This window comes from Globicephala melas, chromosome 19, assembly GCF_963455315.2.
Source record: "Globicephala melas chromosome 19, mGloMel1.2, whole genome shotgun sequence".
In the NCBI taxonomy this organism is placed as follows: Eukaryota; Metazoa; Chordata; class Mammalia; order Artiodactyla; family Delphinidae; genus Globicephala; species Globicephala melas.
Genome location: NC_083332.1, coordinates 10311570 through 10330883, shown reverse-complemented (window position 1 = coordinate 10330883; position 19314 = coordinate 10311570). Strand labels below are relative to the sequence as shown.

The window sequence follows — 19314 nt, the reverse complement described above, 5'->3', positions numbered from 1 at the left end:
GTGGGTGAATTGCCTATTTATATAGGCTTTGCCCAGTTTTCATAACTGATTTGAAATGTTACCATGTCAAATACTAATTATGGTTCATACTCAAATGTACGTTCTGAATGCTCTGTTTTCTTCTAGGGATTATTCCAGCTGTTTGGGTTTTAAGCTCTTTCTTTTTTTCTGTTTTGTTTCCTCTGTAGGTTTATCCTGCTTTCATCTTATCTCCATTCCTACTGATTTTTTAATCCTCAATTGTTTTTCATTCCACCTCCCAATTTGAGTTCTATGATTCATGTATTGGTTATATTTTGCTGTTGTGATAACAAGCATTTAAGGTTATGGAAACTGCTAAAGATTTTGGCAAACTATAAAATTTAATATTCCCTGTTTAGATCGCTGCTTTCCTCTACCTTACATGAACATCCTTTAATTGTGAGTTTAAATTCCCTTATAAACCAAGATTAAATAGTAAGAGATTTTAATCTTGCTAGTGATGGTTTTAATTATTTTTTGTTTTAGTGTCTTGACATATAAAAATTTTAACTGAATGATTTCTGTGTTATTCTATGTATATATACATATATATGTGTATTTTACAATTTAATATTTTGTTTCCTCATTGCTTTTTGGTCATAGACAGTAGATCACAATCCAATCTGCTTAGCTGAATTTCCAGAGAAATTATAATAAATATATATTCCCAGCCCAACATCCTACTTTTAACTCACTTAATCACAAATCTAGGCTAGGGCACAGGAAATAGCATAATTTTAGACAGCCAGGGAAAATTTGAAATTGGCTTTTAGGAAGCTCTGGTCTACAAACTGTAAACAAGCCATATGTATTTCAATATAAGGTATCATCTCCTGAAGCTCTACCATTTTATCCATTATGTTATTGTATGAAGATGACTGAATATGTGGGTCAGTTCCTATGTGTATTTTACTTTTTCTACTGAATGCAAGAGGTGTGGTTACCCCCCAATTCTTCTCTATCACTAACCATTCATGATTATTATATTTATATAAGCATTATGGTTGGTACTTTTTTCCAGTAAACATTGATCTTTTCCTGTTTAGTGCTCTTGACTTGATTTTTTTTTTTTTTGGTTGGGGCTGCCTTTTGTTTATTTATTTAACCAGCTTTACTGAGATATAACTGACAAATAACATCGTGTAAAGTTAAGGTGTACAATGTCATGATTTGGTATATGTCTACATTGTGATATATAAGGTTAGTGAACACATCCATCACCTCATATAGTTACCTTGCTTTTTTGTGGTGAGAACATTAAGATTTGCTCTCTTAGCTTATTTCAAGTATACAGTAAAGTATTGTTAACTTTAGTCACCATGATGACCATTAGATCCCCCGAACTTATTCATCTTATAACTGAATGTTTGTGCTCTTTGGCCAATATCTTCCCATTTCCCCCACCTCCCAGCCCCTGACAACCACCAATCTACTCTTTGTTTCTATGAGTTCAACCTTTTTAGACTCCACATGTAAGTGAGATCATACAGTATTTGTTCTTCTCTGTCTTTGCATTTGCCCGAAGTAAAAAAGGTCACCTTCTAAAAGTCCTGAGTGGCTAAAAACAAATATCCGAACTCCTTGCTGAGATCCCTTACAGAGGACTTCTCGCGCCTTCTTTTTTTTTTTTTTTAAGTATTTACAAAGTTGTGCTCGTTTCTGGTATACAGCAAAGTGATTCATATATATATATACACATATTAATATACATTATATATATGTGTATATATATATTTTTCATACTTTTCCATTATGATTTACTATAGAATATTGAATATAGTTCCCTGTGCTATACAGTAGGACCTTGTTGTTTATCTATTTTATATATAGTAGTTTGTATCTGCTAATCCCAAACCTCTAATTTATCCTTTCCTCACCCCCTTTCCCCTTTGGTAACCATAAGTTTGTTTTCTATGTCTGTGACTCTGTTTCTGTTTTGTAAATAAGTTCATTTGTATCATTTTTTTTTTTAGATTCCACATATAAGTGATATCATATGCTATTTGTCTTTCTCTTTCTGGGTTACTTCACTTAGTATGATAATCTCTAGGTCCATCCATGTTGCTGCAAATGGCATTATTTCATTCTTTCTTATGGCTGAGTAGTATTCCATTTTATATATATATATATATACACACCCCACATCTTCTTTATCCATTCATCTGTAGATGGACATTTAGGTTGTTTCCATGTCTTGGCTATTGTAAATAGCGCTGCTATGAATATAGGGGTGTATGTATCTTTTCAAACTAGAGTTTTATCTGGATATATGCCCAGGAGTGGGACTGCTGGATCATGTGCTTGCCTTCTTGTATATACTTGGGTGCCTAGAAAAAGAACCTGATAGAGCACAGTGATTATGTGGCAGGTCCCCTTTACTACTATAGTCTAACAAATGACCACAGACTTCGTGCCTTAAAACAACTACTTTATTACGCTCATGGGTTCTCTGGGTCATGAATTGGAAAGGGCACGGCAAGGATGGCTTTCCTCTGCTCCATGATGTCTGGAGCCTCAGTTGGGAAGACCCACAGGCTGGGTGGTAACTTGACAGCTGGGGAATGGAATTACATGACTGGTAGTTGGTGAAGACGGTCAGCTGGGACCTCAGCTCGGGCTGTCAACTACAATACCTACACATGGCCTCTCCACGTGGTTTCCAAGCCTGCTTCACAGCACGGCGGCTGTGTTCCAAGTACGAGTGCTCCAAGAGAACAAGGGGAAAGCTGCAACACTTTTTATGATTTGGCATCGAAAGTCACATATAGTGTTGCTGTCATCATCATCAAAAGCCTGTTCAGATTCAAGGGCCAAGAAGATCAATGCCCCTCCCCCAACCTCTCAGTGGGAGGAATGTTAAAGTCACAGTGTAAGAAAAGTATGGATTTTAGAGGATTTGTTGGAAAATATAATCTGCCATATGGTGCTTCCCCCGAAGTTATATTTTCTTCCCTTTCTTTTCCCATTTAGCCCACTTGGAATTTGAATACAAATGAGGATCTGTCCACATGGCAACCGTATCAATCAGCTATACTAACTCCCTATTCTCAGAAAACTCACTTTGATGCCTAGGGGACGTGGCCCTCTCCCTCCATCTTTAAAACCAACAATGGATCACTCTGGCCTGACACTTCTGCCTACCTCTTCCCTATTTACGGATACTTGTGATTATGTTGGGCCACTAGTACTCAGGGTAATCTCCTTACATTATGAGCAGCAGATTAGTAACCTTAATTCCATCTGCTATGACTTACCCAAGTAACATAGCCAGTAAGATGCCAATGAAATGTTGAAACGAATTTGTAATCAGGAATTCTTGGCTTCCAAGCTTGTGTTCTCTTCCCTAAATCCCACTGCCCCATCGCAGAAACATCGGAGTGCAGGAAAATCGGAGGTTGAAGGTTGATTCATTGACTGAATGATATCTACATCCACCCCTCACATTGAAGGATGTGGGTGGTAGAGGATTCTTAGAAAATTTCTTCCTTGCTCCTCTGGAAAAGTTACAGGATGCCTTTCTCTCTCAGTTCAAATGGTAATGATAAAGCTGTGGACCACATCACATAACTCTGAGAAGAAACCATACCTTGAAGCATTTCTTGTGGACAGCAGAGAGACAAAATCAAAGTGAACCTTGATGATATTGTTAAACCAACACACCAACCAAACAACAGCACAAGCCACCCCAAATGTGGAATAAAACTTTCTGATGATTGTGGGTGAAAGCATTACTTACGATAGAGAAGTGGACAGTATTAACCTTGATATAGTCTCTGCAACAACTACTCTATTATGCTCATGGGTTCTCCAGCGTGACACATGATCTTTGTATCCAAAAACCATGTCAGAGGTGGACAGTATTTTCAGTGATAAAAAGTGTGATAATGATTATGTCATGGGAATAAGCATGAATTGTTCAATGTGAAATCCTCTTTGCTTTTGTTTTTTCAGATATGAAACACTGTGTGGCGTGCTCAAGTCATTAGTACACAAACGCTGAGACTGCTGTCTCCCCAAAATCGTGACCTTCCTGGCATTTGAAGACACTGTAGGGATGGTGCTGGCCTGCACTGCTCTTTCCTTGTCTGTACTCACAGCAGTGATTCTCAGGATCTTTGTGAAAGATCAAGAAACCTCCACTGTCAAGGTCAAAAACTGGGTACTCAGCTACCTTCGGCTCCTTTCTCATTCTCCACTTCTTCTGCTCCTTACTTTTCATTGGCCAGCATAACATGGTAACCTGCATCCTCCAACAAATGACATTTGGAGTTGTATGTACTATGTATCTCTACTATTTGGGCCAAACAATCACTGTGGTTGGTTCTAGGCTTCAAGGCCATGGTATCGGGGAGAAGGATGAGGTGGTACTTGTTATCAGGTGCTCCTACCTCTGTCATTCCCACCTGCTCTCTGGATTAAGGGATCCTCTGTGGAATCAGGCAGGAGGGTCACACTGCCCAGCCAAGGGCTGCCAATGGCCAATGTGGTAAAGTCGGCCATTAGAAGTGTCCCTTCTGTGGGCAAAGTGTGTGACAGTAGCTGGGGGACACAAGGGATTCTCTGAGGGCTGTGGGTGAAAAGATAAGGGACATGGGGGAGGAAGCTGGTGAGTTCTGTGTGTTAGTAGGTGTTTCCTGTGGGCGATGGGCTGACTCCTGCAGAAATCTGGGGATGGTAAGAGAGTAGCATGTAGTTTGGTGAGTCAGGGCTGGGGGACCCTTCAGGGGAGAAGCCAGATGGGACTTCACTCTCTTTAGATGAAGACATGATTGAGGAGCCTGCAGCTCCCAGAGCCTCCTCCTTTTTTTTATGACCCCACAAATGGAGAGTAGTGTGCTGTGTATGTGGCAGGACGGGCGTGGGTCGGGTGGGGGGCTGGACCACGGTCTCAAGACAAATGCAGTAATAAACAAACAAAAGACACAGACTTACCAAGTGTTCTGTCCTCTGTCTTCTGAATCGGGTTCCACACAGGGAGGACTCTGTAAGGACCAAGTGCAGGCGGCTCAGGCAACCCAGACTGAACGCTGCTCTCCCCTGGGAAGATCTGAGCGGAGAGAAGCCGGGGTGGGCTCAAATACCAGGGAGGAGCGCGGGGTGGGGTATGGGGGGCGGGGACGGGGGAAGGGTCGGGGCTTCACACCTTCTCACGCATCTTGTACAGTTCTGGCTGCCAGACTCTGCCCAACACAAACTTCCTCTCCTAATTTGATTTAAAGTTAAAAGTTTGGCACAATTTAAGACAAGAACTTAGAACTTTCGTGAGCCAGATATATTATAAGTTAATTCCATTTAAATACTTAAAACCGTTCTAGCGCTGTGGTTCTCAGGTTGTGGTCCTGGACCAGCAGAATCATTGCAAACCCCCAAACTCCACCCCAGACCTACTGAATCAGAAACTCTCGGGTCGCGACCCAGAAATCTGTGTTATAAGAAGCACTCCCTCTGATTCTGATGCATGGCAAAGTTTAAGAACCACCTACGTAAAGGAAAAGTTGTGTTTGTTTTTTTTTAAGTTGAGATATGTGTTGTATAAATTAAGATTTTGTTCTTATCATCTGGGGAAATGGAAGCTAGGGAGGTGGTGGATTGATTGCATTCGGGTGATTAGGTTAGGAATTCGATGGTTCTAGATCACTAGATCATCTAATTATTTAAATTATACTAAATCGTTTAAATTATACTTGTGTAAATTGGGGGGCAGTAGGAAACCAATTATAGTCTAATTTGTCCCAGATGTTTGGTAGATGGAGTACTGTTTTCCACAAGAGGAAGTAAGCCCGTATTTCAATCAGGTTCTAGCACATCTGGCTGAGTGATGTGAGGCTCTTCAACCTTGAAAAATGGAAGCAACTGTTAAAAGCAAGGGATTAAGAAAACCATACGAGAAGAAAAAAAAAAAGAAAGAAAAAAAAGAAAACCATACAAGAAAAAGAACTATCAACCAGAATTCTACCTAGATATTTGGTTCCTAAACCTCCCTCGGCCATATATTTAGTGTTGCTTTACAGTTGGTATTTGTATCCCCCCCCCTTTATGGTTTGCCTCCCGGATAAATAATCTACACGTTGCCTGCCCCACCTCCACTCCCATTTCATGAAATGGGCCATATTCAGTTACATATTTTTTCTTGTTTTCTTCCTAAGTTGTACCAAAGAGCAAACAAGCGTCTCATGGAAGGTGAGTTATCATTAATCCCAATCACTTTTTCCCCCTTATCTGCTCCCTTCAATGATAAACATGACCAAATACACCCGGGGCTGGGCTCCCTTATTTTTTATTTATTTAATAGATCTTTATTGGAGTATAATTGCTTCAAAAGACTGTTAGTTTCTGTTGCACAACAAAGCGAATCAGCCATATGCGTACACGTCCCCATATCCCCTCCCTCTTGAGCCTCCCTCCCATCCTCCCTATCCCACCCCTCTACATCACCGCTGGACTCCTTTATTGATGGCATATTTATGTGTCCTTATAGAGCCCGTGGCCTATCCACCAGAAGCAAGTAATGAAGAGATCAACCTCCAGTGTCAGTCAGTGAGGGGCCTAAGCTGGAATTTTAGATGCCCCTTTCATTGTGAGATTAAAATGTGTGGTTTCCAGATCTTCATCCTAGTGAAGGTGCCTTTTTCTGTATGGACCTCCATATAAGCCTGTTTTTCATATGTTATAAAATTAATGATGACCAACACTTGCCTGCAGGGCAACTGGAACTGACCAATATAATGCACCTTTATTTGAAGGCTATTAGAAGTTGAGTTTGTGCCTGTTGTGGACTGAATTCTTGTGTCCCCTCACCAAATTCATATGTTGAAATCCTAACCCCCAATGTGATATTAGGGGATGAGGGCCTTTGGGAGGTGGTTAGGTCATGAGGGTACCTCACAAACGGGATTAGTGCCCTTATAAAAGAGGCCTCAGAGACCTCAGAGTCCTTGTGAGGAAAGAACAAGAAGATGTGCAGCTAACGAGCGGGAAGTGAGTCCTCAGACGCTGATACAGCCAGTTTAAAGTATTTTTGTTAGAGCAGTCTGAACAGAATAAGAATGCCTTTCTTCAGCACGCTTGATACTGCATCTCACGAAGGACCCGTGGCTCTGTATTGACCTACCTTGGTCCAGCTGTCTATGACTAATGGTTTCTCAATGCTCAAAATGTTCCTGCTTGGCTGGCAGGAATTCCACACAGGTTAGCGGCCCCTGTGGCATATGTAACACCACCCAAATGTCTCTTGAAGTGTTTTTTAACCTATTATTCACAAGATAGTGCAAGCCCATTTCTATCTTTCTGCCTTAACATAAGCTACTCACCAAAGAGCCCTAGTTTCAAATTGCTGCTGCATCACTGATAGATCCCTAGGATGATGTGCAACCCAAGAGGCTGCTCAGCTTTTAAGGGTGTGAACTAATGCTGCTCTTTTCAATTTAACTCTTGTTTTAAACTAGTCTCCATCTTTTAAACATATTTTTCTCATTCAGTGTCTTCTGACCAATTTGAATGCTTCATAAACACAACCCCCCCACAAACAATTTTATAGTTTCATTTAAAGCTAGAAACTTCAGTTTTCCTTGCATAAAAAAATGCAACTGGACTTTATCCAGCAGTAACAGAGAACAATACTCCAAACACAGTAGTCATCCCATCTTCCCATGTGACCATAGGAACCATGGTTGGATACTCATACAAGGTAGAGGCTACACCACCCGGGGACAGGTGTAGCCTGTGGTGACTGGTCATCCAGTTTTCTGGGGACACATCTTGGAACTGGCTGTATTGTATACAGGTCTAGATGATCAATACTATCAGTTATATCTAATTAAAGCACCAGATTACAAAAAGAGACTCCAACTCCCTCTACCCAGTGCAACATAAATACTAAAGCAGAGAGTTTCAGTGATGGAACCCCATATAATTAGTAGAGAATAGTAATACCAGAGACTACAGATAAACAGTTTTGAGATTTCATCAGAAAACCCTCTTCTGGCTTTTCCACAGGTTTGGTTCTTTTATAACCTAATCCCCACTACTAAAATTTCAGCACATTCCACTTATGAGCACAGCTACGTATTACTGCTTAAAAATAAATTAGCAATTAAAGTTAATGGCATGTCCATGAAGTTTTTTCAAGAGTACAGAAAAATCAGGAACTTACACCCATAGAAAGTTCCAGCATGCTACAAAATATCTGGCAGGGGTAGTGTAGTCCTAGTCCCTTCAGAAAGCAAGGAAAGGTGGAGAAACATGTGGACAAACCAAATATACAACAAGAAGAAGAACTTCCGGTCAGAAGAATCACCAACCTGCTGGATCTGTTGTGCAGTGAACCACAGGCATAGGTATCAACAGTCCAGATCTAAGCAAACACTGTCAGAGAGTAACTAGTAGAGCCTGGGCAGAAAAGAGGAACAATATTCCAAAGGAATATGTGTTTCAAGAACTTGATCCAACAGTTAAATGCCAGGAGTCCTCCCTGAAGAAGAGAGGAGGTGATCATGAAGACTCTCATGACCTCAATAGAACACAGAAGATGTTAAAGAGTCCAGAAAGGTGCTAAAACTACTACGGAAAGGTTTATCAATCCTATTTATCAACCTATTTCCACTGAAATGCCATCCTCAGTGGATTACAAATCAGTACCACATTGGCCATAAGACAGAAGGTCCAACTTTACTGTTCCAACATGAAGATCCACTTGGCAAATGCCGAAAGTGATATTTTAAAATTTAACAATACTATTTTTACTGCAAAGCATAATAAAACAGACATTGATTTAGTTAGACCCCCAAACAAATCCAAATGAGGATTAAATTATCCTAAGCAGTAAAAACTACCCATGTCACCAACTTGTTTGTGGTTTTACAAAAGTAGCTTTAGAAAGCTTTTGCATATCTACTCACAACCAAAGTTACTGAATATTTTCTTGGTAATTTGACCTGGTTTATAATCCCCCCATCCTTTTTAAATGCCCAGCATCTGAACCATCTTTTTACACGAGGAGTTTTTCACTAGAAATGGAATGGACACCACTCAGAGATCCCAGACTTGGAAGTGGAAGCAAAGATGTGAAGCCCTGGGTGAGGAAGAGACTACACATGTTTTTGGTTATAAGAGAGGTATGATAGGTTAAGTAGGAGGGTGCATATACATATTAGAGTAAGTGAAAATGGAGAGAGTGAAGAAAATGTTGACATATGGGCTAGGCAAGGGCCTGCTATACTGGAAATCTTTTGTTTTTTCCTTTGCTGTTGCTTTAACAATTCTATGAATGACAAACTGCCCAAAGAATTAGTATGAGTGGAAGGTAGAGCCCATCTACAACTATGGATTCTCCAGGAAACACTAGGCACTGGTGGCCCTGGCATCTTAACCTTCCACACAACTCAGGTGCAGGCACAGCCTATGATCCACCAGAACCAGGCACTTGCCCAGACTTCGAATCAGAAGATATAGTTAGTTCTTTACTATATCTCAAGGAGCTTTGGGAACACTAAGGAACTCTCATGGCTCTGCAGCATGATTCAGCAGTTGTTTCTGTGAAGCCCTGAACATTGTCTTTCTTGCCAGTTCTTGAAGCCACCTAGTATCTTCTGAATCAGCTGGTTAGAACTGGCTCATGCGCTTTCCAATTAAGAACCCAGGCTGCTATAATTTGTAAAGAGCAATATGCAATTTACTGATGTGACTCATCAAGTCTTCTAAAGGGAAACTGAGTCCATGTGCAACCTCTTTCAGCAAACAGGAAGAATACTGATTTTTCAAGATAAAGTTCTAAAGGGTAGGTAAGATTAATGGGTCTTCTCAAGTACGTTAAATGAGACATACGAAATAAAGGGTACTGATTAAGTACAAAATCCAAAAGAAATTTAGAAATATAAAAGGCATATCTGAAAACAGCATCAAAAAGTCTGGATTCCCTCCCCACTCCAAGCTGAAATCTCTTTGGACAAAAAAAACACAAAAACAGGGGCTTCCCAGGTGGTGCAGCGGTGGAGAATCCACCTGCCAATGCAGGAGACACAGGTTCAAGCCCTGGTCTGGGAAGATCCCACATGCCGCAAAGCAACTAAGCCCCTGTGCCACACTACTGAGCCTGCGCTCTAGAGCCTGTGAGCCACAGCTACTGGAACCCACATGCCACAACTACTGAAGCCGACGCGCCTAGAACCCACGCTCCACAAGAGAAGGCACCGCAATGAGAAGCCCGCACACTGCAACAAACAGTAGCTCCAGGGGCTTCCCTGGTGGCACAGTGGTTGAGAGACCGCCTGCCGATGCAGGGGACACGGGTTCGTGCCCCGGTCCGGGAAGATCCCACATGCCGCAGAGCGGCTGGGCCTGTGAGCCATGGCCGCTGAGCCTGCGCGTCCAGAGCCTGTGCTCCTCAACGGGAGAGGCCACAACAGTGAGAGGCCCGCGTACCGCAAAAAAAAAAGAGTAGCTCCGGCTCACCACAATTAGAGAAAGTCCACGTGCAGCAACGAAAACCCAACACAGCCAAAAATAGATAAATAAATTAATTTATAAAAATAAAAACAAACAAAAACATTAAAAGCACGTTTATCTTTGTCAGGCCTAGGAGTAAGCTGAAACATCAAACCACAAAATAAGGTGGACAAAGTACAAAAGTACTGAAGACTAAGCAGGAGTATGGGAGGAAACATGATGACTACAGTTAACGCTGCTGAATGGTACATTTTAAAGCTGCTAAGAGAGCAAATCCTAAGATTTCTCTCCACAGGAAAAAAAACCCACTTTTTTTCTTTTTCTTCTTTTAGTATCTGTATGAGATGATGGATGTTAACTCATTGTGGTAATCATTTCACTATATATATATATATATATATTTGGCTGTGCTTGTGGGATATTAATCCCTGACCAGGGATTGAACCCACGGCCCCGGCAGTGACAGTGTGGAGTCCTAACCACTGGACGGCCAGGGAAGTCCCCACTTCACAATATTTGTAAGTCAAGTCATTATGCTGTACATGTTAAACTTATGTCAATTATATCTCGATAAAACTATAAAAACGTTTTAAAAAATTAGTTCTAGGAGAGAGAATATTCTTTAACATCCATGTATTTTAAAACGCTTTGGTCACCTTTCACTTATTTCTAATTTTACTGGAATATGGTGAAAGAAATTTGGCCTGTCAAATCTCTATACATTTTGCTATGGCAAAGTACAATTTTACTTCGTGAATTTTACACAAAAATTTTTATGCAGGGGACATATGTGGTTATATATGTGTCATACATATGTCATTAAAATCAAGTTACTGATTTCCCCTTTTAAACCTAAATTTTAGGTTCAGAGGTTTAATTATGTATTTTTAGCACACTGTCACTTTAACTTCTCTTCATTATTGGTCGACCATTTTTTAAAAGAATACCTTTCCTACAGAGGGAAATTACTGAGCAAATAATGAAATTAACATTTTTGTTTATTTAGTGGATCTACCCTACTTCAAAACACTTGGCAACCATAATTCACCACCTAGGAACTGATGTAATACTTATGACTTAGTGCACACAGATGACTCATATTCAACCTGGCCAATAAACACACATACTCACTTCAAAATTCTTTGCAGTTTTATCAATTTCATTTTCAACGAAATATTTTTAACACTAAAAAGATTAGTTTGAGATAAACCCCTTCCAAAACTTGAAATCTTCACAGGCTTCCTTCTTAGCCCAGTTGGCTTTAATCTCATTTGTACAATCCTGTCTCCTGTCTCCTGTCTTCAAAGTAAGATTCAACATGCCCAGTGAAAATCATCCACTTGTACCTAGCACTGGTATTGGTTTTATCTATAATTTTGGGGAAAAGAAGCCTAACCATGTCCCACTACCAAATTAGCATTTTCACAATTTTATGTCCTCCCCCAAAGGCAGTGCACAGAGAACCCCTTCTCTTCCTCTATCTGTGCATTCATGGACTGAAGATTCTCCTGGGGTGGGCAGCCAGTTTTCCAGCCGTCAACAACTGTTCCCCCAGAACTTCAGTCACTGTGAGGTGTGCTGCACTCTCTGGCTTAACCCTCATAAAGATGAATCCACTTAGGGTCATATCCTGGGGACAGAATTTACTAAGGGTAACCCCTATTAGATATCACTTTAGTTTTTTTTTTTTCTTCTCCAGGGAATTTACCTCTATTCTCTGGTCTCTCAGTTCAACTCTCAGCCTATTTTTCAATAACTCTCTGGGATCAGAGGTTTCAGGTCCATGACAATCCACAGAATTAGAATTCATGATAAGGGGCAAAGGCCAGAAAGACTTGTGAACCAAATCTAAAAAACCAATGAGAAGCTACAAATATTACCTCACTAAAAGCATTCTTGTGTGCTTAATTTAGATGGCAAGCACTTAGCCAGGGCAGTACCTTCCCATTCAGAGGATTCTCACATTAGGGAACATATCTCAGAGGAAAAAAAGACAATACTACATGAGGGGAGAGAAAAAAAAAAAAAACATAAAAATAAAGCTCCTTTATACTGCTTTTGATATATGGGTTAAAAAAAGCCCATATGCCCTCCATACTGCCCATGCATTCTCAGTCCCTCTGGCTTAAATTTCCAGTTCCACATTCACAGGGAAATATTTTATTCTCAATGAGGAACATTCCTGGGAATCTAAGTCCTAAGGAGTAACCTGTTCATGCTAATCCAAATGGAACTCTCAGAACCCTAAGGGATCTTTGCTATCTGACTGTCAGGTCTTTCCTAAATGGTCAAAGAGATGGAAATGTTTGTACTTTTTTGACTATTACTCATATCATTTGTTAGTATTATAAAAAAGCATACACAAAAAAAAACAGGCATAAGCCTAAAATTAAAACAGATACACCTAGAATCCCTTTAGACCCTGATCCAAACACAAATATCTTATCATGATGGTTCTAGAAATGAATGTTCTATACTCTTGCCCTGCATTTTTCAGTTCATATCGTAGCCATTTCCCTAATTTTTACAAAATCTTCACATATAAGAGAAAGTGCTGTATGAAACTGATTACTAAGTAGCTGCTAGAGAAATCATGTTGGAAAATGATACACTGAAATGCCATTTTCCAGCCTAAGTTCTAATAACTACAGCAATTTTCCAACCTTCTCAACAACAAGCCCACTGGTATCAGCATTCTCATTTATTCTTTATTGGAAAAGAGGTCCACCTCACTGGCAATCACTCCACAGCATACTGCCCATTTAATGGTAATTCTCTCAAAGTCAGGTCGAAGTGCTTTCTACAAGGAAAAGCGCCAGTAGTTATTACTTTTGTGGGAATGTGTTATAAGGGCCAAGTTTGATTTTTTAACATGGAACTGTTAAGTAAAATATTTGATAGTTTTTCTCTGTTTCTTCCCCAGAACAAATTTCCAGATACACAATAACAGAGAGCTAACTGAAAGCTTTTTCCAGACACATTGTTTTCATAGTAGTTCTTTCCAATACATGTAATCCTGGAGGAATGGAAGGAGGGAAGGAGGAAATGAGGGGCTGAAGGGAGGGAGGAAGGGAAGGAGGGAGCGAGGGAGAGAAGGAGGGAAGGAGGGAGGGATATACTCTGGCTGAAAGATTTCCAAACTAGTTACATTCATAGGGTTTCTCTTCAATATGAGTTGCCTGATGCCTAATAAGTTTAGAACTATTAATGAAAGCTTTCCCACACTGATTACATGTAAAGGGTTTCTCTCCAGTATGAGTTCTTTGATGTACAATAAGTCGAGCACTCAAGCTGAATGTTTTTCCACATTGGTTACATTCATAGGGTTTCTCTCCAGTATGAGTTCTCTGATGTTGAGTAAGGCATGAACTCTGCCTGAAGGATTTTCCACACTGACTGCACTCATAGGGCTTTTCTCCAGTATGAGTTCTCTGATGTACAACAAGAACATAACTCTGGCTGAAGGACTTCCCACACTGATTACATTCATAGGGTTTTTCTCCAGTATGAGTTCTCTGATGCATAACAAGGTGAGAACTGCGGTTGAAAGATTTCCCACACTCATTACATTCGTAGGGTTTCTCTCCAGTATGAGTTCTTTGGTGTGCAACCAGTTGAGAACTCCAGCTGAAGGATTTTCCACACTGATTACATTCAAAGGGTTTTTCTCCTGTGTGACTCCTCTGATGCGCGACAAGTTTGTAACTTTGACTAAAGGACTTTCCACATTGATTGCATTCATAGGGCTTTTCTCCAGTATGAATTCTTTGATGGGCAATAAGCTTATAGCTCTGGATAAATGATTTCCCACATTGATTACATTCGTAGGGCTTCTCTCCAGTATGAGTTCTTTGATGTGCAATAAGTTTGTAGCTCTGCCTGAATGACTTTCCACACTGACTGCATTCATAAGGCTTCTCTCCAGTATGAGTTCTCTGATGCACGACAAGGACATAGCTCTGGCTAAAGGATTTCCCACACTGATTGCATCTGTAAGGTTTCTCTCCAGTATGAGTTCTCTGATGGGAAACAAGGTGAGAGCTGCGGCTGAATGATTTCCCACACTCGTTACATTCATAAGGTTTCTCCCCTGTGTGAGTTCTCTGATGTGCAACAAGATGAGAGCTCCAGCTGAAGGATTTCCCACACTGATTACATTCAAAGGGTTTCTCTTCAGAATGATTTCTCATGTTTTGAGCAAGGGATGAACTCTGGGAGGTTTTATTACATTTATACTGACTCTCTTCAACAGGGATTCTCTGTTGTTCATTATGGGATATGCTGTGGTTCAAAACTTGCCCATGTTCCTTAAAATCAAAGGATTTTCCTTGTGCATGTATTTTCTCATGTAGATTTAGGGGTTTATCATGGCTAAAGTGTTGAATACTGTCACTAAATCCATAGGATTTATCTTCTGTTTGAGCTTTTGTAAACTGAAAAAAATGAATGCTCTGGGGGAGGTTTCCACATTCTTTATTTTCACAGAGTTTCTCACTATCATTAATCATCTGATGAGTGTTTACCATAGAATTATAATGAAATTTTTTAACATGTGAAGCATGTTTATGAAAATGGTTTCTTATGGGTATCATCTGTGGTGAAAGAAGACTGTTATTTGGACCACGCTTCTCCTCAAGGTCATCACTTTTGCAGGCTCTCTCATGACTAATAGCTGTTCTGTGAGTGAATGTCACTTCCTTCAAAAGTCTCTCTTGTTTTTCCTGTTGCTTCTCCAAAAGCTCCTTACAATCCTGAACTTCTTCACATGAAGATAACCAAGGATCATCTCTTGTCAACCTTTCTATCTTCACTCTGTGGGATGGTTCATCACCAAAACTGCTCTGCTTTGATGTTGATTCTCTTCTTCCAAGTGCAGTTGCCGACTCTGGAAGGAAGCAAAATAAAACACCCTAGCCAAAAAAATGTTAGAGCTGGAATAGGGGAATGAAAGCTGACAAGAAAGTATGCAATTATATGTGGATTTGTTTTCAGCTATGGACCTATAACATGAATTGAGAAAGCAAAAGGATGGGATGAAGTAGTAAGCAGAGAACTACCATAGTCCAATAGTGTAACAAGGCATTAATATGAAACTATTTCAATCTTAGTGTTGCTGAATAAAAAGACTTTAGATGTCAAATATCTCCATATTCCAAAATAAGATCCCCTATGCAGAATCTACAGAATTGCAAAACAATTTTGCAATCCTTAGCAAAAAAAGAGGGTCCTTTCTACCTTCTTTAGTGCTAGATATATGTTCACTGAAATAGAAATTAGTGTCTACATTTCTAGAAATTTCTGGAGGCATGAAACTTGCTAGCACAGTCTGTGTTAGTAAAACAAGGTCAAACTACTTCGTGAACCAGGAAAAAATAATGGGGGCACTGTTATCCCAGGTTCCCTAAATGCCTTAGGGGCTATTATGGCCCCATGAATTCCTTTAGTTCCAAGTGAGAGAGGATGAAGATTAGCTCATAAACAGAAGCCTTGGTGGCTATTAGGCCAGGCAATATGAAGCACACTTGGAAAAAGTGGTGATGTATAAGTCCACCAGGAGTGGGAGATGGAGAAATATGCAGCATGCCCTATGGGGATTTTTCAAACAAATCTTCTATACCTGTAATGACTCCCAAATGTCTGTTTCTCACCTGGATATGCATGTTGAGAAACTCTTTTTATACTTATCCCCTTGTTCCAACTAGGAGACTGCATCTGGTTTGAAAAGCCAATAGGGAAAGATACAGGACTTTGGGTATTTGGGCTGGGGACAAAAGAAAATCACTGCAGAATTTGGTCCCAGTCCTTGGCCTTTAGGAGCCAAGAAGACTGCATAAGCTCAAACCCAAGAATCTGTACCTTTGCTACCCTACAAATTAAAACTAAATCTTCCCTGGGGAATAAAAAGCACAAATGCAATCTATGTGTGGCCAAAATCATTCTGGCCTCTGAATTCCCTAGCTCTTGATCAATGGAAATGAGAAATCATTTCAATACATAGACTTCATTAAAGGGGATTGTACTCTTACTCCAAGAGACTAGGTGCCTGTGGTTCTCCAGGATCACATCTCTGTCCAGGGTCCTCCGGGCAGGGTTCAAAGTGCCTTCTTCCTCCTGAGTGAAGTCCACAGTCACTCTATGGAAGTTCACTCCTTCCTAAAACAGGACACACATTCCTGCTCAGTTGGGTATCATTTCCTTCCAATGTTCACAGAGGAAAAGTTTGACAGGTGGAAGAAAGAAAACCTGATGCCTAGAAATTGTCCTGAGATGATCACCGTTCAAAGGATTCTAGTCAAGGGATACAGGTACCTTCTAGGTGAGCCCCTTTGGGTTTTGGATGCTGGACCTATTTATATAACCCCAAAGAAGAACACCAGCTAAGAACTGACGTAAACTGTTTTCTCTCTTGTTGACCTTAAAGAAAATGCTTATTCTGATTTTTGCATTGGTGAATATAGAATTCCTACTTAGGAATTCCCTCCAAATTCCTGAGAAACTAACAGAACAGGGTCAGCAAACTTTTTCTCTCAAAGGTCAGAGAGCAAATATTTTAGGCTTGGCAAGCCATACAGTCTCTATCTATTACAACTACTCAGCTCTGCTGCTATAGCAAGAAAGCAGCCACAGAAAATACATGAACAAATGGATGTGGCTGTATTACAATAAAACTTTATTTTCAAAAAACAGGTGACGGGCCAGATTTGGCACACAGGCTTTACTGATGCTTGAGACAGAAAATGAAATGTGGGCCTTAATGAAAGGTAGTATGTACAGGTTTAGAGCACTGGATATGGAAAAGAGACGTGGGTTTTCTTATCTATTAAGAGCCTATGTCTGAATTTTTTTTAAAAAAATATCTAATCTGATCATCTATTAATGGTGAGTTTATACTACTTCTATTTATTAGGCTTAATGATACCCAATTCATTGTGCTGTTGAGTGAATTAATTGTAATGATATATGAAAAGCCATTACCAGAGTTTACTAAAAGAAACAAAGGCTGGGAATGATTATCAGGATGATTAGGTTTGAGGAGCCTCAAAAAATAAGTGACAGCCAATGAAACCTTTATCCTGAATTCTTAAGTCTTCAGAAAACATTTCTATTTTGTCCACACTATGAGCTGCACCATAGGGCCTGTCATTACTGCCATGTAAAAGGGGTCTCTTGGACTGCCTCCTCTAAGCAGGAAAGAACCTCCTTCTAAGATTTTTGGGCAGGAATTTTGTTCCAAAAAAGTGCTGGAGGTGATCTGTCCTTACCCAAAGGCAGCAAAAACCACAGAAGTCAAATGCCACTTGCCAAGGCTTTTTAAATAAATGGGGTGTTCTTAAGCTGTGGTTCATGCATAGGACACGAAGTCCCTGAATCCCAAGAAACTCCATGCAAAATGCTGCTGTACCTTTTTCTAAGTTGTGGCCCATAAATTTCACTAAAATCTCAAAGGTTTTCACAGTTACCCCAAAATGGGATTCAGAAATATCATTTGTTATTTCTCATTATTCGTTTTGTGCCATTTCTTCAGGATTGAAGATCTTACAAGGATGAACTGAGTCAAAGAAAATAATCAGAACCACAATGTTGTTTATAGGTAATAACAATTAGGTAAATATTTTTAAGCAGCAGTTTAAAGAAACAGAAAGTTCAGCCAGAAGAACCTACAAATATATGTGTTATTCTTTCAGGTCATATTTTTTTTAAGATCTTAATAAAAACATTGATCTAATACTTAAAAAAAAGAAAAGAAAAGAAATATCACTTGCAAACTGCCCCGTGTTGAACATGGATCTATACGTACTGTTTTTCAACCTCCAATACATGCTTCCTTTTAATAAACACTCCCCTTCACTGTTTAATGTAGGTCCCTTTAATATCAAACTTCTTCAAATGTTAAATAAATAATACTAGACTAGATTAGCACCCCCCACTGCACCCCAGGCTATATGTTCTCAAAGCTCCAGGAATTTCTATCATAAGACTCACGATGCTTTCTTATCACTTGCATAATGGTCATCTTTGTCACTAGGCTGTAATCCATGAGGGCAGTAACTCCAGAGCTTAGTACAGTGTTGGTGTATAGTATAGACTAATTATATATTTGGTAAATTATTTCAGCAAGTGAATCAACAGTATATCAGTAGACTCTGTAATATATCAAAATAATCCTGGTTCAAATTCTGACGGAAATCCTTTCCTCTCACCTGAATCTCACAAGGCCCATCACATACCCATTTGAAAAGGTCCTTCAGCGTGTGGATACTGGCTGTTTCTGAACTTCTATCCCTCTTATTCTGTTCTTCCTCTCACCTGTCCCCTACACCCAAGTCCTCAAAATTTCTTCCCAAACCCTTCAACTGTGCCCTTGGGAACTCTTCTTCTATAATAATGAAATCCAGAATTTCCCTGGTGGCGCAGTGGTTAAGAATCCGCCTGCCAATGCAGGGGACACGGGTTCGAGCCCTGGTCCCGGAAGATCCCACATGCTGTGGAGCAACTAAGCCCGTGCGCCACAACTACTGAGCCTGCTCTCTAGAGCCCACGAGCCACAACTACTGACCCCATGCACCACAACTACTGAAGCCCACACGCTCTAGGGCCCACGCGCTGCAACTACTGAAGCCCACACACCTAGAGCCCATGCTCCACAACAATAGAAGTCACCTCAATGAGAAGCCCGCACACCGCAACTACAGAAAGCCTGCATGCAGCAACAAAGACCCAGCACAGCAAAAAAAAAAAAAAAAAAAAGAAATCCTACATCTTCACCAAATATTCTCTCTACATCCCTGTGTTAATAAAACCTACACTTCCCCCCTGAGGACTCCCTCCTCTGAAGTCCTCACAGGCTCA

At 40.3% G+C, this 19314-nt stretch overlaps 1 protein-coding gene across 3 annotated transcripts in view; it reads right to left on the bottom strand.

Annotated features, from left to right (window-relative positions):
- Window positions 1–6463: 6463 nt before the first annotated feature.
- The window catches only part of ZNF180 (zinc finger protein 180), a 30633-nt gene continuing 17782 nt past the window's right edge, over window positions 6464–19314 (bottom strand). For all 3 annotated transcript variants that reach the window (XM_060288357.2, XM_030873991.3, XM_060288358.2), the window contains 2 exons: window positions 16491–16617; window positions 6464–15349 (listed from right to left, as the gene is read on the bottom strand). In XM_060288357.2, the coding sequence (XP_060144340.1) occupies window positions 13605–15349; window positions 16491–16617 (1872 nt within the window). In that variant the 3' untranslated portion in view covers window positions 6464–13604. The remainder of the gene's footprint in view (window positions 15350–16490; window positions 16618–19314) is intronic.